The sequence below is a fragment of the Phodopus roborovskii genome, unplaced genomic scaffold (genome assembly GCF_943737965.1).
Source record: "Phodopus roborovskii unplaced genomic scaffold, PHOROB, whole genome shotgun sequence".
NCBI lineage: Eukaryota > Metazoa > Chordata > Mammalia > Rodentia > Cricetidae > Phodopus > Phodopus roborovskii.
Genome location: NW_026126460.1, coordinates 6,229,047 through 6,253,104, shown reverse-complemented (window position 1 = coordinate 6,253,104; position 24,058 = coordinate 6,229,047). Strand labels below are relative to the sequence as shown.

The 24,058-nt window shown below is 37.3% G+C and overlaps 1 protein-coding gene across 6 annotated transcripts in view; it reads left to right on the top strand.

Moving 5' to 3' along the window:
- Hycc2 (hyccin PI4KA lipid kinase complex subunit 2) overlaps nucleotides 1-24,058 on the top strand; it is a 52,890-nt gene extending 28,832 nt beyond the window's left edge. For 5 of the 6 annotated variants that reach the window (XM_051190258.1, XM_051190261.1, XM_051190259.1 and 2 more), the window contains 8 exons: nucleotides 2,023-2,103; nucleotides 6,442-6,557; nucleotides 8,012-8,107; nucleotides 11,899-12,015; nucleotides 12,526-12,613; nucleotides 16,445-16,604; nucleotides 17,342-17,503; nucleotides 21,767-24,058. In XM_051190258.1, the coding sequence (XP_051046215.1) occupies nucleotides 2,023-2,103; nucleotides 6,442-6,557; nucleotides 8,012-8,107; nucleotides 11,899-12,015; nucleotides 12,526-12,613; nucleotides 16,445-16,604; nucleotides 17,342-17,503; nucleotides 21,767-22,365 (1,419 nt within the window). In that variant the 3' untranslated portion in view covers nucleotides 22,366-24,058. The remainder of the gene's footprint in view (nucleotides 1-2,022; nucleotides 2,104-6,441; nucleotides 6,558-8,011; nucleotides 8,108-11,898; nucleotides 12,016-12,525; nucleotides 12,614-16,444; nucleotides 16,605-17,341; nucleotides 17,504-21,766) is intronic. The other variant, XM_051190262.1, reaches the window with a different exon arrangement.

Below are 24,058 nucleotides of genomic sequence, written 5' to 3'. Positions count from 1 at the left end.
TTACTTCAAAGCATTTCTGAGCCAGTATTTATGAATGTCTTTGTCATAAGAAACTAGCTGGGTACTGAAATGATCTACGTGCTTTTGGGGCACCTTCTCTACTTCAGAAGACATAGTCATAGATGACTAAGTCATTACTACTTTCTGAGGAAACCGTGTCTGTAAAGGTATACTTTTGATCACTTTTGATTGGGAATAGATGAGATTTTAAGACGAAGTAATTGTCTTAGGGTATCTTTTGCTGTGATAATATACCATGACCAAAAGCCACTTGGGGAGGAAAGGGTTTATTTTTTTGTAGTCCATCATCTAGGGAAGTCCGGGCAGGAAACTAGAAGTAGGAACCTATGAAGTAGCCATGAAGTGGTGTTGCTTACTGGCTTGCTCTTTGGGGCTTGCTCAGCTTGCTTTCTTAACACATGTAAGGACCACCTAGGGCGGGAGGGCGGGGCTGGCCCTCCCACATCAATCATTGATCAAGAAAATGCCCCACAGACTCACAGGCCAGTCTGATGGGGACATTTTCTCCATTAAGGTCCCTTCTTCCCAAATGATCTAGCTTGTGTCAAATTGACATAAAAGTAACCAGCACAATAATCAAGTGTGCATAACAAAAGGAAAATCCAGTTAATTCCATGCAGATAAAAAGCATAGAATATACGTACAAGCTGAGAAAGATGCTTACTTCTTCTGTTGTTGTTAAGCTTTTGTTTTCATTGTCATTTTTGTTTCTTCCTGTGCAGCTTAGGTGAGCCTCAGCCATAGTATGTAGTTCAGGCTGACCTTGAACTCTTCTCTTGATCTTGGGCCATAAGGTCTCATTCTTGATTCTTACTTTAGCCTCATTAAGGCCAGGGTTGCAGACAAGTACCACTGTGCCAGCTAGAAAATCCTTTATCTTTTTTGGAGAAAGGGTCTCATTATATGGCTTTGGCTAGCCTGGAACACAGTACATAAATGAGACTCACCTTGAACTCACAAAAAACTTGCTCTTGTCTCTGCCTCCTGAGTGCTGGGATTAAATGTGTACCCCACCACATCCAGCAAGAAAATCTTTTTATTGTGAAGAGTTCAGGTTTCTTTAATAGGCATTCACAGGGAAAGCAAATGAGAGTTTTGAGAGTTATATACATGCTAAGAGGATGGATGTAGTGTGGTGCAAATTTCATAATTTCATTTTTCTTAACAGTTAGTAATATTCCATTGGAAATATGTCCCATTTTTATTATTCAATTTATAGATATTATTAATAAAGCAACAATGAACATGAATGAGCAAGTGTCTCTATAGTAAGATATAGAATCTTTTGCATATATGCCCAAGAATGATGTGGCTAGAACTTTGGTAGATCTGTTTTTAAATTGGACCTCATAAAACTTAAAAGTGTTTTTTTAAATGAAAAGCTAACCTGATTGTTTTTGAGATAGAGTCTCACTGTGTGGTTCTGGCTGGCCTTGAATTTACTATGTAAACCACCATAAAATGGTAACTGCAGTACTGGATATTTGAATAAGTTTATGTCAATTGTTTCACAATGTAAATGTATCAAAACTTCACATACACAGGAAATATATGTGAATTCTGTCAGTTACGGCTCAGTAAAGCTGGCAAACACTTCATTTGTGTTATAATAATGTGCTCTTATTTTAGTGTGGGTCTCTTGGTTTTAGTCATGTTTTGTTTACCCATGTTTCTACTAAAAGATCTGATCAATATTTTGCCCTTTAGGATCTAATCACTTTAAATCTTCCTTTTCCATGTAACCTGCTTTTCTGCTTTTGCTGTCATGTTGGATTTGATGTAGTGTAATTTGTGATCAGTATCTCTGTGGGTAACAACTCTGCCACAAACATATACCAGTTTGTTAATAAATTTGGAAGGGTATGATACAATAATATTTTTTTTTGTGCTATTGTCTGTAAAAATCTTCACAATTACCAATAGTATATTCTGTTAAAGAAGTAATTTTTATTTATTTTGCTAAAGACAATATTACATTGTTTTTGTATATTTTTATTATAGGAAATTGCTGATAAAGATGGAAACAATAAAGTGCTGTCTTTCACTATCCCTTCCTTATCCAAGCCTTCAATATACCATGAAGTAAGTAACATTGGGAACATGGAATATTTCAAATTAGGCTGAGAAAAAAATAAAATAAAATTATCCTTTACCACAGTACTGTGAGTACTTTTTTTGTTTGTTTTGGAAACATGACATTTTGTAGCCCAGGCAGGCCCAAACTCACCAAGTGGTAAAGGTGACCTCGCACTCTTAAACATGATTCTGTCTTCCAAGTGAGATGATTACACCACCATGTGAAGGGCCCTAATATATACTCTTTTCTGTTTCGAGTTGAGATGTCTCAGTGGTTAAGAACACTGACTGTTCCTTCCCTATGTTCAATTCCCAGCACCCACATGGTAGGTCACAACCACCTGTAAGTCCAGCTCTAGGTTCTCTGACACCCTCTTCTGGCTTCCATGGGTACGGGGCATGCATCTGATACACAGACCTACATACAGGCAAAACACTCATACACGTTGAGAGGAAGGGAAGGAGGGAGGGGTTATAGAGGGAGGGAAAGAGGGAGTGAGAAAGGAAGGAAGGGAGGGAGGAAGGAAGCAAGGAAGGAAGGAAATAGGTATTGGGCCAATAGATGACTTGGCACATAAAAGATTCCAGCCACCAAATCTGACAACCTGAGTTTTCATCTCTGGGACCCATTTAGTGGAAGGAAAGAACTAACTCCCATGAATTGCCCTCTGATTTCCATTGTGCACACATTTACATTAAATAAACTAAATGGAGTGAATTTCTTAAATCTATTTTTATTTTATGTTTTTGTTGTTTTGCCTGCGTGCATGTCTATGTGAAGGTGTCAGATCCCCTGGAACTGAAGCTATGAGCTGCCAGGTGGGTGCTGGGAATTGAACCCAGGTCCTCTGGAAGAGCAACCAGTGCTCTTAACCACTAAGCCATCTCTCCATCCCCTGTGGAGTACATATTTTTTTTAAAGAGTAGATTGTGTGTAGTGTCAGATTTGTGTCGGGGAGTTAGTATTTAATGGAAAAATTTTCTCTAGTTCTTGTCTATTCATTTATTTTCTGTCACCAGTATTGTTTTTAGCTGTTTGGGTTTTTTTTCTTGTTTTGCTTTCTGACACAGATTTCTCTATATAACAATCCTGGTACTCCTCTCTGTAGACCAGGCTGACCTTGAACTCGTTGAGATCCACAGTCCTCTGCCTCCTAAGTGCTGGAATTAAAGGCGTGTGCCACCACCACTCAGCTCATTTTCAGCCTTTTAAGTCAGTTTTTAAAATGAATTTTCAAAGAATTTTTTCATATTGTTTATTGATTATCTTTGTTTAATTCATTTTTAGTATTCTTTAGGAAAGTAATTGCTTACAAAAGTGTTGATGCTTCATTATTTTTCAGTATAAAGAAGTGTCATTGCCATTGTTGCTGTTCAGTGACATTGGTTTTGCTTATGTTTATTCCGTTGAAGAAGATGAGTGTACTCATGTACTTATGATTATATAGGTCTGGGTTGCTGTTGAGCTGAGCAACATTCAGGAAGGAAATGTGTTAATAGACTTTGATGTGTCAGATTGTGAGCATTTAAAACGTTTACCCTAACGATTTTATTCCATTTTCTTTTTTTTTTTTATTGTGGAACTTTTTTGTGGGTTTTTTTTTGGGGGGGGGGGGTTCGAGACAGGGTTTCTTTGTGGCTTTGGAGACTGTCCTGGAACTAGCTCTTGTAGACAAGGCTTGTCTGGAACTCACAGAGACCTGCCTGCCTCTGCTTCCCAAGTGCTGGGATTAAAGGTGTGGGCCCCTACCGCCTGGCTGGGTTTTGTTTCTTTTTTAGTTTATTTTTTACATTTCAATCCCAGTTCCCCCTGCCTCTTCTCCTCCCACTCTCCCCCATTCCTCCCCAATCTCCCATCTGCTCCTCAGAGGGGTTAAGGCCTCCCCTAGGAAGTCTACTGAGTCTGTCTCATCATCTAATGAGGCAGGACCAAGGCCCATCTCCACTTCCCCCCACCCCCACATCTGTGCTGAGCAAGGTATCTCTCCATATAGAATAGGCGCCACTAAGTCAGTTTGTGCATTAGTGTTAGATCTAGTACCCACTGCACAATATGGTTCTGTGCATTTGCCTGCAAATTTTAGGATGTCATTGTTTCCTACTGCTGAGTAGCACTCCATTGTGTAAATATACCACATTTTCTTATAGGGGCATCTAGGTTGTTTTCAAGATTTGCCTATTACAAATAATGTTGCTATGAACATAGCTGAGCAGATGTCATTGTGGTGTGAATGCGCCTCCTTTGGGTGTATGCCCAACAGTGATACTGTAATATTTTGTGGTAGGTTAATCCCTAATTTTCTGAGAAATCACCATACTGATTTCCACAGTGGTTGTACAATTTTGCACCCCCACCAGCAATGGAGGAGGAGTGTTCCCCTTTCTCCACATCCTGTCCAGCCTAAGCTGTTATTGATGTTTTTGATCTTAGCCATTCTGATCGGTATAAGATGAAATCTCAGTGTGGTTTTGATTTGCATTTCCTTGATAACTAAGGACGTTGAGCATTTCCTTAATTAGCTGTCTCTCTGCCATTTGAGATTGTTCTGTTGAGAATTCTGTTTAGATCTGTACCCCATTTTTTAATTGGATTATTTGGTAGTTTATGTCTAGTTTCTTGAGTTTATGTATTTTGGAGATTAGCCCTCTGTCAGATGTGGGGTTGGTAAAGATCTTTTCCCATTCTGTAGGGAGATGTTTTTGTCTTGTTGACCATGTTCTTTGCTTTATGGAAGCTTCCCAGTTTCAGGAGGTCCTATTTATTAATTGTTGCTCTCAGTGTCTGTGCTACTGTAGTTATATTTAGAAAGTGGTTTTCTGTGCCTATGCATTCAAGGGTATTTCCCACTTTCTCTTCTATGAGGTTCAGTGTAGATCCATTTGGACTTGAGTTTTGTTCATGGTGATAGATGGGGATCTATTTGCATTCTTTTACATGTTGACAGCTAGTTATACCAGCACCAGTTTTTGAATATGTTTTCTTCGGTTTATACTTTTACCTTCTTTGTAAAAAACTAGGTGTTCATAGGTATATGGGTTGATATCAGGGTCTTTGATTCAATTCCATTGGTCCACCTGTCTGTTTTTATGCCAATACTAAGCTGTTTTCATTACTATCGCTCTATAGTAGAACTTGAAGTCAGGGATGGTGATGCCCTCAGATGCATTGTTTTTGGCTATCCTGTGTTTTTTGTTTTTTTATGTGAAGTTGAGTATTGTTCTTTCAAGGTCTGTGAAGAATTGTGCTGGGATTTTGATGAGGATTGCATTGAATCTGTAGATTACTTTTGGTAGGATTGCCATTTTTACTATGTTGATCCTACCTATCCAAAAGCATGAGAGATCTTTCCATTTTCTGATATCATCTTTAATTTCTTTCTTTAAAGACTTGAAGTTCTTGTCATACAGATCTTTCACTTGTTTTGTTAGAGTTACCCCAAGATGTTTGATGTTATTCGTGGCGATTGTGAAGGGTGATGTTTCTCTGATTTCCTTCTCAGCCTGTTTGTCATCTGTATATAAGAGGGCTACTGATTTTTTCGAGTTAATCTTGTAACCTGCTACATTAGTGAAGGTCTTTATCAGTTGTAGGAATTCCCTGGTAGAATTTTTGGGGTCACTTATGTATACTATCATATCATCAGCAAATAGCGAGAGTTTGACTTCTTTTCCAATTTGTATCCCTTTGATCTCCTTCTGTTGTCTTATTGCTATAGCTAGAACTTCAAGTTATATTCCATTTGCAACACACATTATCCTGTCTGTTTTGTGATTTAATGAAACTTTTTTTTTTTTTTTAATTAGTTCCCCTGAGACTTTGTTTTGTGTTAGAAATAGTCCTGGTCAACCAGGATTCATTTTAAAATGGAATATTTCTGAGTAATAAATTTTAATGTAGTTATTTGTATTGTTAGAAAATAAAATGGATAGTAGTGATATTAACAAATGGTTATTCTGACAAGAAAAACGTGAAGTCAATTGCATAGATACTAAAGAGATTTTTATCATAGTCTTCAAATCAACATTGTTTGTTTTATATAAGTAGTTGTGTGTTCTGGAATACAAACAAATATAAATATATTTCTTTCAAACCCAAGTGTTTTCAGCAGCTTTTCTTTTTCTTAAATATAGAGTAACTCCATAATATTTCAAAAGGTAGTGATATACTTCAAATTTTATGTCTTCTACACATACTTTCCGAAATAAAGTATAAAATGTCATTGAACAGAGAAAACTTATTTCAAACTACATTTTATTTAAACAAATAAATACAATTACATGATACAAATTTTTAGTTCATTTTGGAGACATTATCTCATGCTATATCTTATTTTTTTTTTGTAGCCCTCAACAATTGGATCCATGGCTTTAACAGAAGGGGCATTATGTCAGCATGATCTCATCAGGGTTGTATACAGTGACCTTCATCCTCAGAGAGAAACATTCACTGCACAAAACCGGTAATGGTTAAAACTACATAGTGGGGGCTGGAGGGATGGCTCAGGGGACAACCACTGACTGCTTTTCCAGAGAACCTAGGTTCAATCCCAGCACCCACAAGGAGGCTTAGAACCATCTGCAACTCAGGTTCCAGCGGATCTAACACCCTCTTCTTGCTTCCAACAGCACCAGGCATGCATGTGGTACACATACACACATTCTGGGGAAATATTTCCATATATAAAATAAATCTAAAATAATTTCAAAAAACTATACAGCAACAGTGGTTAAATTATGCCTAATAGCTAAGTATAATTAACTTCATTTCAAGCTTGATATGAATAGAGTCCAAAAATTAAATGTGTCATACTGGTAAAATGCATTATAATACAGGCTGAGCATCCTTGTCTGAAAATCACTTTTTTTGGGGGTGGGGTGGGGGGGGTGAGGGGTAGTTTGAGATCAGAATTCTCTGTGCAACTTTGGCTATCCTAGAACTCACTCTGTAGATCGGGCTGGCCTTGATCTCATAGAGACTCACCTGCCTCTGCCTCCCAAGTGTGCGCTACCACTGCCCGGCCCATAGCATAAAGTAATACATAGTAAAAGTTTCTCCTTATCCTCACTAGCACCTGACTTCCATCTTCTGATCTTAGTAGGTACAGTGATGGCATAATTTTTACTGTGAAGTATCTTTACAAATATACATAGTTTTACCCCCAAATTAAGTATGCATTACTTCCATACAGTTCATCAATAAAAGTTGTTGTCTCTCATCCCTCCTCCCTTCCATTTTCCTTCTTCATAGTTCTCTACCACACCATCCATCACCTATTACATATACCATTTAGCAATCAATGGGGAGGATTTATTTTATTAATATAGCTGGGTGGAGAGAGGGTTCTTGTGTATCTGGTAGATAGAGGTTAGGAATGCCGTTCAGCATTCTGAAGTTTCTGTAGGGCATCAGATGCCCTGGAACTGGAGTAGCAGGTGGTTGTGAGCTGCCATGTGGGTGCTGGGACCCAAGCCCATGAGTGCTGTAATTAAAGTTATGTTCCACTATGCCCACCCTTAACTTTTTGTTTGATTGTTCTTTGTTTATTTATTTATTTATTTAGTTAGTTTTTGAGACTGGGTTTCTCTGTGTGGCTTTGAAGCCTGTCCTGGCACTTGTTTTATGGACTGGAACTCACAGAGCCCCACCTGCCCACTTCTCCTGAGTGCTGAGATTAAAGACCTATGCCACCATTGCCCAGCTTCCTTAATAAGTTGAAAATATTGATGACAGCAAGGGTTATGAGTCATAATAATAATGGAAACAAACTACTGAGGAGGATTCTATGGTGACCTGATTAAGAAGAAACCATTAGGATTTACATTAGGCATTGCTATAACCGTTTAGTAAGTATATAATTTACTATTGTTTTTGATAGAAATAAATAATTGCGATCATTTTTTGTTATTTTTCTAGGTTCGAAGTCTTGAGTTTTCTCATGCTATGCTATAATTCAGCTATTGTGTATATGCCTGCCTCATCTTACCAATCTCTTTGTCGAATGGGTTCCAGGTAAAAAGATTAATTATTATTATCATTCATATTCATATTGTTATTTGGGAAGTATTATATATGCCAGGCTGTTTAGCTTCTGGTACAGTAATACATAAAATTCACAGAGCTCTCATTCTTATAGGAACGAAAAATATTTTAAGGGTCTGGAGAAATGACTCAGCAGTTAAGAGTATTAACTTAATTTGCACAGGATGGGTTCACATCCTATTATCTACACAGTGGCCTACAACTATCCTTATTTAGTTCCAAGTGTTCCAGTGTCCTCTTCAGAACTCTGGTAGTGCCATCACATAAGTGCACATAGACACATGCAGATGAACACTTATACACATAAAATACATAATTAAAAATTGTGAAAAGAAGATTATTTTAAGCAGAATATTTCCTAGCTGAACAAGGAGCTGGTCAAGTCCGATAAGTTTAGGATCATTTACAGTTTACCAGATTGCTTCCTGGATGTATTGTTTTTATAAATCATTTTAAGAGTTTTGAATAATAGACCTATGGGAAAAACTTAAGAATGTGAATCTTTCCCTTATATATTTATGGCCTCACATAGTGCAAGCTGACCCTTCCAGCCTCTGTTTCCTCCATTGGGATTATAGGCATGTTCCTTTATATATTTTGTAAACTATTGTCTATATTAGAAATCTGTGTGATGGTAAAGGAATATTCTCTGTGTGCTACAGATTAGTCTTTATTACTTCAGAATTTCTAAAAAGTTAGACTTGGCTGAAATTTAAATAGCTAATGTACAAAAAATATTTAAAGTAATATAAATCTGCTTAGTGTCACAGAATTTCAGTTCTGAGCTTATGTATTACAACTGACTTTTAACTTTAGAAAAGTGACTGCCCCTGCCTCCAAGAGTTAAATCATATACAGTGCTAGCCAGGCAGTAGTGGCACATGCCTTTAATCCTATCCTAGCACTAAGGAGGCAGAGGTAGGTGGATCTCTGAGGCCTGCCTGGACCTCAGATTGAGTTCCAGGCAGCCAGGAAGGAATACACAGAGAGATCCTGTCTTGGGGCGGGAGGGGAATCACATTCAATCCCTCTCTTCAGCAACATAACAAATTCTTGGACCAACAAGATGGCTCAAAAAAGGTATACAAACTTGCTGAGAAACCTTTAAAATGTGAGTTCTCAAAAACTGAAACTACAAAGCTGGGTGCAGGAACCCTCTTGCAGTACAGTGGCAGACATAACACAGTGGGAGAAAGGAAATGAGTTCACAGAAGTTGCCTTCTGATCCCCACAGATATATCGTGAGATATACACGCATACAAAATATTGTGTTTGTTTTTGTTTTGTGAGACATGGTTCCTCTGTGTAGTGCTGGCTGTCCTTTAACTCACTCTGTGGACCAGGCTGGCCTCAAACTCACAGAGAGCCACCTGCCTCTGCTTCCTGAGTGCTTGGATTAAAGGCGTGTGCCACCTCTGCCAGGCACAAAACAATAAAAAGAAAAATAAGTTCTCACAATTTAGCAGCTCATAATATCGCACAATTGTTATTTCATAGTTTTTATAAGGCAGGAGTGCATACATGGCTTACTTGTGCCTGGGGTCTTTTCTTTTTGAAGACAAGGGTCTCATTGTGTGCTTCTGGCCTGGAAGGAACTCCCTGTGTAGACCAGACTAGTCTCCAACTCACGAAGATCTGCCTACTTCTGCCTCCTTAGTGCTGGAATTAAAGGCATGTGCTACCTACTGCACCTGGCATCTTAGAGGTCTTTTAAGACTCTAAAAAGACGTAAAGAACTGTATCCATACATGGCTTTTTTTTTAATCTAGATGCCTGCCTGCTGGAATCTGTCCTCACTTTCATGTCTCATGGGCCTCCTATCAGAAGCAGTTATGATATCACAGCTTGCTTCTTCAAATCTGAGAGTATCCAGTATGATGTTACTTTAGGAATAGTTATACACATAATGTACAAATAGTGTACACACAGTGTGGAATCCTTTCACCTTACTACATTGTGTTGGCTAGAAGCAAGTCACATGTTCCTCTCTAAGTGGACAAAGGAGACACAACATAAATACCGGAAAGGAAAGTTGACAGGGACCAAGAATATGTCTGTGAGAAATGCTCAGATTCACAGTGCTATTCTGTTACTGAGAAGAGTACAGTCTTGATTATAACAAAACCATGTAGTTTGAGTAATTGACAGATGTCTAATCCAAATTATCCATAACTTTTAGTTTATAGATTATCTTAAAATTTAATATATTATTTTACCCCACTTAACAATATTAATGGTAAACAAGGTTCTTACCTTTAATGTAGATTCTTTGTCCCCTGGAAAACTTTTAAAAGCTGTTCTGAACCTTGTTTTTAATTGATATTCAAGTTTTTTCATCTTTCTTAATAATTGCAATTATTTCTATTGTGTGACCATTGATACGATAAAATCATTTGATTGTTTTAAAAATATAAAAATGTAAATACCACAGTAATTCGATACCTATTCTTGTCCATTAGGGAATAAATGAGCAAGCTTCACCTTTAATAGTCTGATTTTTGTTTTAGAGATAGACTTTATAGGTGAGACTGATCTCACATTTGTTGCGTGGCCCAGGCTGGCTTCCTTTCTGTCTCTTGAGTGCTGGAATTAGAGGCATGTACCAATATTTTTATCAATGTAATGCTATTTTCAACTTGCCGTATTTTTATTACTTTATTATATTCTATATATGTATATAATTTTTAGTTGATTATGACACTAAATTTTTTCTTCTGAACTTACTTATAATTAACCTAAAACTTGTTATAGATGTTATAACATAACTGTTTATTAAGATTCCATTTTTAGAAGCATCTCAGTGAAATGAAAGGCAGTTGTTCATTATATTTGACTAATAGTGGCTTCAATGGTCTTGGTTGTCACTGCCTACAGAGGTGATAGCATATTCTGTTTGGCATCATGACCACTCTTACATCTCTTGAGCATCCTAAGGTCCTCAAAAGAGGACCAAGGAGTTCATTTGGTATCAGACTGATAGGTTAAAATTAAACGTAATTGACAAGAACACATTGATACATAAACAGCATGCAGAATAGATTCAAGGGCAAGCTTGATTATAGGAATAATAATTCCTAGCACTCCAATGACAGAGGCAGATGGAGTTTTGTGTCCAAGGTTAGTCTGTGCTACATAGAGAGTTCTAGGCCAACCAGGATTACATAGTGAGACCCTGTCTCAAAAGAAAAGAAAGAAAGAAAATAAAATTCATGCTGCTACCAGAAGTCCTTGGTCTACAATACCAAGGAGCAGAGGTGCTACTCATGTATAGACAACAAATCTTGCTGAGTGAGATTGTTCCTTGTAGTTCCATTGTGGAAGGAACAGGTCCATGTGCCATGAGAGTCACTAATCCCACTGCTGGGCTATACAACAAAGAAAATGAATAGGTAATAATTGTGCAAGTTTATTTTGCTTAAGTAAAACATCAATTAAATAATTGTGGTCTCATGAATAACAGCATTTTAAGTGTATTAAGATTTATCTACTACCTAGTAAGTCTCCACTGCAATTTAGGATGGAAAATAGCTATATATTTATATGTTTGAGTGAAGGGGTAAAAAGATGTCTGTGAAAGAGGTGGTTTGTTAGCTATTTGGGGAAACTTGTTACTTTTTATGTAGCCCACTAGATAGAATACATGCTTTGTGAATAAAGGCCTGCTTTAAAAATAAAGACAAAACAGTAGCAAGGGGTGATGACTCCTTAAATGAATGATTAGGCAATCAGGAAGTCACATGTTAACTATTGTATTTTCCTAGGGTTTGTGTGAGTGGGTTTCCAAGGCAACATGAGAAACAGTGGAAGGAAATCTGTGGTCGAATAGTATTAGATCCTGAATTTATGGTGCAACTTCTCACAGGAGTTTACTATGCCATGTAAGTAGGAAGAAGATGAGTTGTTCTGCACATGGGAACCTTTTATATTTCTTCTTCTTTCTAATAGAATCCTTTGCTTCATGATAGACCTGTTACCTTGTTTTTTTTAATATGGTGTCTATTCAATACTTTAAAATAGTCAGTTAATAACATGACTAGTCATAAAATTAGATCCATCTTAGAAATTTTTAAGTCTTCTATTTGGAAACTGTATCATTTCTATGTCATTCATTATCATGATTATCACGAATACTTTAAATAGATTACTCTGAATATCAACACATGGTAAAACCCAATTTTTATATAGAAACCTCTGTAAACTACTTTAAATATAGAATTGAAACCTTCATTTTGTTATTATAACCAAAGTTAGGATAATTCAGCAATGAAATAAAATTTGAAGTATAAATTTTTTTTATAACTAAAGTAGTATCATAATAGCTTAGAACTGTTTTAAAGTGCTGAACATTATTGATATCTATTAAAAGTACTAAATAATCCATCCCATAGGTATAATGGACAGTGGGACGTTGGCCAGGAAGTACTTGATGACATCATTTATAGAGCTCAGCTAGAGCTCTTCTCTCAGCCACTCCTGGTAAGTTATTTTTTTTTATACTCTTTTTCCCGTAAAGGGTAGAGAGTTACTTAGGTCCTAGCTGTGGAGGTATGTTGACTTCCTTCCCACTGGGTTTTTTGAGACAGAGTTTCCCTGTGTAGCTTTGAATCCTGTCCTGGCATTCACTCTATAGACCAAACTGGCCTTGAACTTACAGAGATCGGCCTGCCTCTGCCTCCCGAGTGCTACATGTATGTCTGTGTGAAGGGGTCAGATCTTGGAGTTACAGACAGTTGTGAGCTGCCATGTGGTTGTGGGAACTGAACTGAGTCCTCTGGAAGAGCAGTCTGTGCTTTTAACTTCTGAGCCATCTCTCCAGCCCATGTTGACTCTTCTTAAAGCATATATGCTCTAAAAATGTTGCCAATGAGCAGAGGGCAGGAGAGATACTGAGATAAATTGAAAAATGAGATGTTTTGAAATCCTTAAGAAAAGGGAAAACCAAGTTGACCATAGTAGTCTACACTGGTAATACCAGCACATGGGACCAAGGGGATTGCCATTGGTTGGAGGTGATCCTCAGCTATATAGTAAGTGACAATAAAGCTCTGTTAAAGAGGGAACACCACATAAGTTTTCTTCTGATGCATAGAAGAAAAAAAAGCTATTTAGGCTTATGTGAAATCCTTTTTGATATTACAATCAAAACTAGGACAGTTTAGAAATGCAGTAGTAACTGAAGGAGATTATTTTTCTCCACATAAATTTAAATTCAAATTATTACCTTTATATTAAAAAAAATAGAGAGCTGTGTGATAGTGGTGGTGCATGCCTTTAATTCTATCACTCAGGAAGCAAAGGCAGGTGGATCTCTGAGTTCAAGTCCAACCTGGTCTACAGAGTAAGTTCCAGGACAACTAGGACTACAAAGACAAACCCTATCTTTAAAAAAAAAATTCATGGCCTTTGAGGCCACAGAGGGACATAGATAGGAACAATAGTTGCTGAAATCTGTGGGCCATGCTGAATGGCTCTGTCCATCATTGGCCCTGGGATAGATGGCAATATCCCTTGCTGGACACTGCAGCAGGAAAGCTGCCCCTGCACTTGGAGAGGTGGCTGTGCCCCTTCTCATAGGCCATCCCAGTGGCCCAGACCACCTAGCTCATTTACCACCCAGACCCAAATCCTCGGCCTTGGATTGGCCCACCCTAACATCTACCACATTTATGGACCTACTGGTGTGTGTGAAAGGACTGGTCCTGTGGAACGTTAACTACAGGATCTCCAGGACTTACGGCAACAGCAGGATATCTGAGAGGAGTTTCCATGAGGGTCCAATGATGATGGTGTGCCAGAGGCCTTGAACCAGACCAGTGACTCATTGCAGTGAACATTTTGTGGGTAGGGTCTGTTGGACACAAGGGTATATACTGTGTGACACACCTCAGCACCCAGTGCCACTAGGATGAATGAACAGGTGTTAGACATAGGAACAGAGTGGATTTTGTTCGTTTATTTTGTTTTTAGTTGATTTGGCGGGGATGCTTCAGGGTGAGGGGAGAATATTGAGGAATTGTAAGTTGAGTATGATTGGGGTGCATGATGTGAAATTATCAAAGAATTATGTTATTTTTAAAAAAGTAAAATTAACATGCAGTACACAAAAAGAAGAATATTCTCTGTAGGTGTAAGAAAACTCCAATTATAGTTGTATTCTGTTTTGAAGATTCCATACTTTCCAGTGTACAGGGACTTGTGAGATAACTCAAGATAAAGTCACTTGAGTTCAATCCCAGAACCCACATGCAAGGAGAGAACTGATTTTCACAGGTTGTCCTATGATCTGCAGAGTCATATCCCAGAACCTATGTAAAGGTGGAAGGACAGAACTTACTCTGTAAAATTGACCTCTGACCTCCACATGAGCATAATGGCAACCTCCCCCACAGTACATGCATACATATACACAATAACGAAGTTTAAAGGAGAAATGTAGCATACAATGGGGGGAAGACGAAGGCATTCTTTATGCTTTGGTGAGGATAATATGACTCTTACCATCCCCTTGCAGAAGCAGTTTAGTATGAGTGTTTGTTTTCTTAGATTCTTTATCCCACATCTAGTTTTGTGTCTCTGGAAACTGGTACCTTAAAAGAGCATTAGAAAGGGCTGGAGAAGTGGCTCAGTGACTAAGAGTATTGGCTGCTCTTCAGGAGGACCTGGGTTTGATTCTCTGCATTCACATGTTGGTTCACACCCGTCTGTAACTCCAAGTCCAGGAGATGTGATGCAGTCTTCTGGCCTTTGTGAGCACCAGGCATGTATGTGGTTTGTGTGTGTGTGTGTGTGTGTGTGTGTGTGTGTGTGTGTGTGAGTGTGTGTATCCACCCATACACATAAAATAAAATTGAAAGTAATAGAAATAAATTACAGTTACTTTTTTTTGTTTGTTTGTTTCTGGGTTTTTGGATTTTGGAGACAGATTTTTTTCTGTCTAACAGCCTGGCTATTCTGGAACTAGCTCTGTAGACCAAGTTGACCTTGAATTCAAAGATCTCCCTGCTTCTGCCTTCTGAGTGTTGTGTTAAAGGCATTTGCCACTGACACCACCTAGCCTACAGTGTTACTTTTAATTGCAAAGAAATAAAAATAGTCTAAGTATTCCCATAACAGAGAACAATTGAAATTTGATATTTTCTTAATGAAATTGTTTGAGAACTTATATTAAAAGAAAAAAAAGTAACAGGTTAAGTGGGAAAATATATATGTATTTTAAATCTACATATGAAAGGGAAAACAAAATACTAGTACTTCTAGGTAATTTGACTGTATATGGGTTCTCTCTCTCCTTCCTTCTTCCCTTTTCTTCCTTCCTATGTGTCCCTGTGTGGCTTTGAATTTATAATTCTGTCTTGGTCTTTCAAGTGATGGAATTACGGTGCCACCATGCCTGACATGCTTTTATTTTTTTACTAGTTATTAAGCTTTCTGTAGTGGTTTTGTGATACTTAATATGTTTATGCATTTTTCTACTTGGGGTAGTTTTTAAAGCTGTTTTATTTACTTACAACATTTTTAATTTTAAGCTCAAATAAATTTCACTGATTCTAGCATTTTTTTCATATCTAAAAGCTAAACAAAATGAAGAAACAAACATCTTCTGTATTACTGATAAATACTTAACCTTACTAATATTTATCAAGCCTTGAAACAGCTTCCTACTCCAGGTCTATGTGGGTAGATCAGATATACTTTCCTAGGTTGCTGCATCCAGCATGTGCTTGTCCATGTGCAGAAAGAAAGAAAGACAATCCTGACAATCCTGTAGCCCAAGGCCTTTGCTGTATTACTGTTGACTGGTTTAGAGACACACCAGGCAGATGGCAGTTGCTTGCTAACCAGGTTTCCCAGTCTCCTCCTTAGAAGCATAAATACCAGGAGACAATGCCGACATGTATTCAGGGCAAATCTCTGCTCATAAACACACAGGAGTGAGTGCAGGAAAGTGTTACTATTTTATCGCAGATTGTCTTCTGTTATTTATCATATGAAAAGGCAGGAATTTATTCTAACTTGTTTTATACCTTGGTACAAATATTAAACCTTTTTCTTTGGAGTGTTCTTTGCTTTTGAAACTCAACAACTTCAAGAATCCAGCGTGGTATATGATTTGCATTTTAACAATAAATTTTCTCTTAAAAAGAATATATTATATTGAAAATAAATATTTCTGACACATCATGCTTTTATATTATCAACTTTATATGTTACAAGCTGTACATCAAAAATAGTGGAAACATGCAATGTAGAAGAGGTAAGAATTGTATGTTGGTTGTAAATTTGTATAGACTTGTATTGCCCATGTAGGTTGCCAATGCCATGAAGAACTCATTACCATTTGATGCACCTGATTCTTCACAAGAAGGCCAGAAAGTACTTAAAGTAGAAGTTACTCCAACAGTGCCGAGGATTTCTCGGACTGCAATTACAACCGCTTCAATCCGTCGCCATAGATGGAGAAGAGAAGGTAAGCATAAAATTCCCGTAGTTTGTTTACTCATGGATTCAAGTAAACTTACCACTGTTTGTCCAGAACGTCTAGTGCTTGATAGTAATTAATGCTCTGTGTATTAAAGTAAAATATTTTCATTTTTAAAATGGTACTAGAAATATGGTAATACTTTGATATAAAAATACATCTGTTTATAAAGTAGGAAGATGATAGACTGTTCTCTTAATGTTAAAACATAAAATAAGACCTAGTTAAATTTTGTCTTTTTTAAAAAACTAGTAATAAAAATAGGAAAAAAATGTTGCTGTAAGCCTATTAACTGGAAAAAGGTACATGTATGAGCACTGTGGGAGAAAAGTATATATATGACTGGTCAAACTAACAGTATAATACAAGCTATCCATAAAAAAATTGTTACTTTTTTATTTTTATATTTGCTCTCTCTTTTTTCCCTAAGAACTGAACCCAGCAATATTTTATAGACATTTGTTACTTAATAGTCAAGCTGTCTTGCTTATGAGACATCATCATTTTTAATGATCCCTATTTTTTGTCCTATTCATTTGCAAACCTCACATTGTTCATCTGCTGCCTTATGTGTGTGCAAGCTGTGCACACACATGTAATTATAGAGATAACTGTTTGTGTTATTATCATATCCATATATACATTCTCTTATCTGCCTGGGTCAGAATGCTCAGAGAGGAACAGAGCAGCACAAAAGTACTAAAATGTTATATGTTGAATCCCAGATGGCTTTGACTTCTCAAACGAGGCTGACTCGAGTATTCCTGGCTCCCCGATCCAACACGGCTCCACTGACCTAGGGATCAAACGTGTGCAAGAGGGGGAGGTGCGCAGGACCCCTGAGCATGGCTCGCCGGAGCCCAACTCAGCAGCAGCCACAACAGAGGGTAGGACAGAGATGAGGAGGCAGAAGTCAGTGAGGCAGTTGCTGGAGAAGGACCCTGGCTCTCTGTCCCCAAGCAGAGCACCTTTCCATTCTAGTGTGTGTCTGCACTACCCCTGGGTGTACTAGCTCCTCTTTGCAAAGCAACCCTCCTCCCCATATGCCTAGCGCCAGGTTAGGTACAACCTTTAGTTGCCATTTGTGCTGGCCTGGAGTCTGCATTCCTGTGTCATCAAGCAGCAGCTTGGCATGGCTACTAACAAGGCGGGGGCCTGGATGAAAAGGTCTGCAAACGCTTGGAGTTTTCATTACTGAGCATGTTTATTCTAACATTCAGGAAAAAAAAAAAAAAAAAACCCGCATCCAATGGTCATGAGCCTTATTAGTCAATATTAATGTGTACACTTGATAATTTATTCTGTAAAAGTCTGTGAAGAGAATTTTAAAATGCAGGTACATTTAAGAAACTCAAGTGGTGCTGGCATTTACCTGTTTTCTAGGGTGTCCACTTAACAAGTATTTCCCTTCTCTGACAGAATGCTGGTGTTGACTGGCTTCTTAACAGCTGGACTAAGTTGTCTAATGAATCACTGACATCTCTTCCCTGGAGATTCTACACTTAACAGTTTTTTATAAATAGTGGTTATAGCTCCCAGATGGAAGTGAACTGTGCTGTTTACAGGTCAAGTACAGACAAGATCCTTGTTCCTGCAGTGTAGGTATTTACACATAAAAACCCTGTGTCCCATCACCACTTGGAAAAGAACACTTCTCTCTGACAGGAAAATACTTGCCTGCTGCTGGGTCTGAAATGTCATATTAGTTAGCTTTGTGGAAGAGAGAACTGTAGCCAAATGCTTTCATTATTTAGTTTATTACCCCTGGAGTACCACTAGAAAGCCTTATACCAATAAACCTAGAAGTGGCTTTAAAAGAGAGTAACTATTTCTACTTACTTTAAAGACCAAACATACATAAAATATTTACCTTCTACCCTAAGGACATGTCTTTTTCTCTGGTGTATGAGAAATTTGAGCATGCTCAGTAAGAATCTAAATGTACCCTCAGTTCCTCACCCACTTGCCCAAATTGTCGTACTTCATTTAACAGTATTGCATGTGCATGACCTAACGACCCCAAATGTGGTCCTGTTTCAGAGATCTTCTTGACATGGCTGTGGAAGATGTGACCTTCCTTTTTGTCTTTCTGTATCTCTTTATCTTACTCCTAGCAATTAGTTGTATCTTGTCAAAAAAGAGTAGATAGGAGTAGATTTGGAACTAGAGTGGATCCAAACTAAACAACAGTGTATTTCTCATTCTTGATGACTAATTAAGCCATTTGATATTTATGAATAGTTGTTGTTAGGATGTTGAGATTATTTGTGCTAAAAAGAATGCCATATTAACAGACATTCTTGCAAGTGTGACTCTAGGCCGAAGCATTACTTCAAGTTCATCAACCATATACTTTGAAAAAGGAACCAAAATAGTAATTCCTCTTCAATACCTTTTTAAGTCTATTAAGTCCCCTGATACTGTTAAACTTTTAGTTTGTGGTAGTTTGCAAGGGTATATAGCCCAAGGAAAGTGAATATATTTCTTTAGCCTGCTTGAAGCTGGGTGTGGTGGCACATGCATTTGACCATACCACTTGAGAGATGATAGTATTTTTTGTTTTTTTTAGATCAAGACCAGCCTACTCTACATGCGTTCCAGACCAGTCCCTGTCTCAAAAAAGGAGAAAGATAATTTTATCTCTTAACCTAGATTAATTGCGGTTTTAAATAAGTATTAGTAGATAAACTTTATAGGAAACTTTCTATGAACAAAAAGATCAGTGAAACACTTTTCAGTTGCGTATTCTTGAAGTCATGGATGTTATCACAGACAGAAAGACCACAAAGGGAAATTTTTTTATTTTCTTGGGGCTTTCTGTTGTTGGGTTTTTTTTTTTTTTTTTTGAGATAGGACTTCACTGTGTAGCCCTGACTATCCTAGAACTCACTCTTTAGATCAGGCTGGCCTCCTCAGAGATATATCTGCCACCACTTCCCTCCCAAGTGCCTGGACCAAAGGTGTGTGCCACCACACCTGACTTTGAGAGTTTTTAAGACAGAGAAAAGGAAATTGAAATTTGAGAATTTTGGTAATTCCCTAGAACAATGAAGCTTTTATATCCCACCTATAATGTACTTTAAAATAAAACCTGTTCATAGTAATAATATTTTATAATAAAAATGTGTTTATTAGGGCAGGCAAAATTGTTCCGGTGTTAAAGGTGCTTGCTCTACAAGCCTGACGATCTGAATGTGCTCTGTAGAACCCATGTAAAGTGGATAGAGAAAACCAGCTCCACAGTTGTCCTCTGGCCTACACACACACACACACACACACACACACACTGATATATACATAATACAAATGCATTTTTAAAAATTAGTTTATTATATGTTTAAAGACTTTAAGCTTTTAAAATAGTGCCTATGATTTATGTATAATCAATGTTCTATTAAAATGAAATAACAGTTCTAGTATATAAATAACAGTATATTCTCTTGCATGGTGGCTTTTGATGTTATCATCCCTCTTATAGTCATACTGCTTGGGCACCAGACCTGCATGTAGCAAGATTTAGAGCCAACACTAAGTCTCTCAGTCTCCTGTCCTAACAGTTTAGATAAACCCAATCCAGTTTTATATAAATATTTTTTATTTGGAACTCTTTATACTACTTATAAGTCAATTATTAAAAGAAGTAATGTAAATCTGAACTAAAATTTTCATTTTTGAGGTACATGATGCTCAGTTCTTTTGAAGGGATTGAGAGAAGTAGTGTCAGTTGCTTTTTTTTTTTTTTTTTTTTTTTTTTAAGTAAATGTATTTTTACATGACTTTGCATGGTGATTAAACATGAATTTCCTGTAGATATTTATACTTGTATTTATGTTTATACTTATGCATATATGTAACAAGTTGCCTTTTTGCCTAATTTGATTCCTTTTTTTAGAAGTAAAATTACTAATCCATGTGAAGAAATGTAGCTAAAAATATTTTTATTTTTCCAGGTACTATGTTAAGTAAAAGATTACTTGAATATGTTATGTTTTGCTTAGGTGAAATTAGTATTTAGATTGTTTGCTAAAATTTGCCTTAACTATCATGTTAATATCTGTTTTATAGATTCATACTTTCTTTCAGTCTGGGAAAAATATTTTCAAATTTTGAAAGAAGAAAAAAACATTAATTTTGAGACTATTTGAGCATACTTTTCAGTAAGAAAATTGGGCTGTCTGGAAACTACAACCTCATTATAGTATATATGATTCTCTGCACAAAAGCTAAATGCAGACTGTGATATGTAATACAGCATTGCAGTGCTCTGTGGACAGTGACAGCACTCAATCTGTCAAGAATGTAAACTGTGCCAGGTGTTGGTGGCACACGCCTTTAATCCCAGCACTCGAGAGGCAGAGGCAGGCAGATCTCTGTGTGTTTGAGGTTAGCCTGGTCTATAGAAGTAGTTCCAGGACTCCAAGACTGTTAACAGTGAAACTGGCTTGAAAAACTAAAAAAAAAGTAAAATGTTAGGAAATACATAAAATAGTAGGAAAACCCTGCTAGTTTCCTTTGCTACCTCACAATCAGTACATTAACTATGGGAATATGGAAATCAGGTTTCATAGTGTGTCCATAAAACAAAAATTTGATTGTGAAGTTACTATAGCAATGTAGTTTTTCAGTTGGCAAATTTAGTAGATAATAAAGAGAAATATATTAAATAGCTATATAAATGCAGTTAGCTGCCAAATAGATAATGCATTTTTATTATAATTTAAAAGGTTTGGCCTCTAGGCCTGACTGACCTGGTATAATTCTGGGTAACTGAAATTAGAAGAGGATTTATTTTGTACAGCCTGTGCTGTATGATGGGTTAAAGAGACAGTGAGGCAAGAGTTTTGTTTAAAGTGAGTAGATTCTGTGACTTCAAATGGATGGCGTTATTAAAGTGTTGTTTTAGTTTCTTGTGCCTACATGTTGATAGTTTACTAGATAATGTTTATGGGTAATTTTACAAAATCAGGACAAATAAAGCCATATGAGAACAATCAAGAAGATCGTGTTAAAATTAGAATAGAGGTTTATTCCCTAAAGTGCTAAGGTCGTTACAAACCTATAGCAAACATTCATGAGATTAGGTCAGTGTTATTCACAGCTGCTTTTTACTTAATTTAGCTACTGCTGAATCTGTCTGATTTATCTTTTAGGGGCTGAGGGTCTAAATGGAGGAGAGGAGTCTTTAAACATGAATGATGCAGATGAAGGATTTTCGTCAGGGGCTTCTCTCAGCAGCCAACCACATGGGACCAAACCATCCTCTTCTTCTCAGAGGGGAAGCTTACGGAAAGTAGCGACTGGGCGCTCTGCCAAAGATAAAGAAACAGCATCTGCCATCAAATCCAGTGAGAGCCCTCGAGATTCAGTAGTTCGCAAGCAGTTTGTACAAGCAGCCGATCTTAGCATAGATTCGGTAGAGCTGACACCGATGAAGAAACACCTGAGCCTGCCTGCTGGCCAGGTGGTGCCAAAAACCAATAGTTTAAGTCTAATTCGGACAGCCAGTGCTTCCTCAAGTAAATCATTTGACTATGTAAATGGCAGTCAAGCAAGTACCAGCATTGGGGTTGGCACTGAGGGAGTTACTAATCTAGCAGCTACAAATGCTAATCGATATTCAACTATCAGTCTACAAGAAGACCGGCTAGGTCATGTTGGTGAAGGAAAAGAGCTCCTCAGCCCAGGAGCCCCCTTAACCAAGCAGTCTCGATCCCCAAGTTTCAATATGCAGCTAATATCCCAGGTGTAGTTTTGATGTCCCTTTATTCTGCTTACCTTTTAAACTGAACATTTCATTGTGCAAGACACTTCATCCCACATTGTGAAAAAAAAAAATGTCATTGTAATCAGATCTGATTTAGCTTAGGTATCTTCATACTGTATTTTGTATGGAAACAGCAATAAGGTTTTCTTTTTCCCTTTAACCTCTCTCCAACTATTCCTTGTAAATGTGTTTGTGAAGCAGTGTGAAATGTTTGCCTTTTCCACACCTTCCTTTTTCCTTGGGTAATGTGCAATCCATTGTAGGCTGATCGGTCCCATTTCAGCACTGTGAGACTGAGGAGATGTTAGAGGAAATGGTGTATATGATCCCTATGAAGTGATTCTTTGGCTTTTGTTATAAACAAAACGGGTTTGTTCACATAATCTATGGAACTATGAAGATAACTGGATCATTTTTTTTTCTTTCTTAACCAGGAGTGCCTCAGAGATTCTGCTATGACTTTGAACTTCTCTGAGTCTGTGCAAGTTTATATTCTTGAGAAGCAAGGGGGAAGGTGGTAGACTCCTGCAATTTTTCATTAAAATGAGGCTAGCTACCCCCTTCCTTTATCCCAAGGATATAAATGTTTAATTATTGAGGCATTTAAATCAACTTGTGATCACCTCCATTGGAGGGTGGGGCTCAAGTTGATTGTGTAATTGATAATGCACTTTCTCAATGGCTCTCTAGTCATTAACAATATGTCTTCCCTCTTCCCACAAGAACTTAAGGACATTTCTGCCCTTAAAGTTTGAACTAACAAATCAGAAACTCCAAGGAGCATGTTCTATTTCCTAGGAATGATTGACACTTTGGTGCTGGGGTTTTGTGGGAAAGGGTGTTCTTTGTTTAGTTTGTGTGAGATTGTATGTGAGGTGAAACAAATTGTTATCTTTTTTTCCCTTTGTGAGTTGATGATGACTGAAGTAGAAACTGTACGTCTTCAGGTAAAGAGAGGGATTTCTCAGTCCACTTTTTGTGATGTCAGACTATTGGAGAAACCCTTTCAGCTGCTTCCTAGATGTACCTAAATTCAGTCAGATATTGGATAAAGACACCTGAAGTCCTGAGATCATATACTCCAAGGAAATACATCAGGGACAGATAATTGGTTGAAAACACTGACACATTTTTATAGAACATTTCTACCAGAGGGTACTGACTTGATTTCTCCACAAGGAACACACTGCCTTTGAGTTTAATGCAATTTGTGTATCTTCTGATTATCTGCAAAGGTTCTCATTTTTATAAAACTTTGAAATCATGCCAGTAAGCTAGATATTGAATGTAGTAAGTAGCATTTGGTAACTGCTAAGAGGCTACAAAAATGCATTATTGGTATAAATTTGTTTTGTTGTGATTTGGTTGGATAAGACTTTCTTAAAATCTCTTCTGGGTGTCAGGCCTTGTTTGAAAAATAAGGGAATATATTTGGATTTTGAAAATCAGTATTGTGACTTTAACTGCTGTCCATCTCAAAAACATCAGTTACCCATGCCCTTGTACATGTAGGCATTTATGTATTATTGTGAAAGAAAAATATACTGCCTTCATTGAAAGCAAGTGTTCTCTTAATTGACAAAGTTGTTTTATCTCTATTTACAGTAGAATTTGGTAAATTAACCAGGAAAATGCCTCTCATTTTTTTCACACATAAACCACCACCACTTTTGGAAGA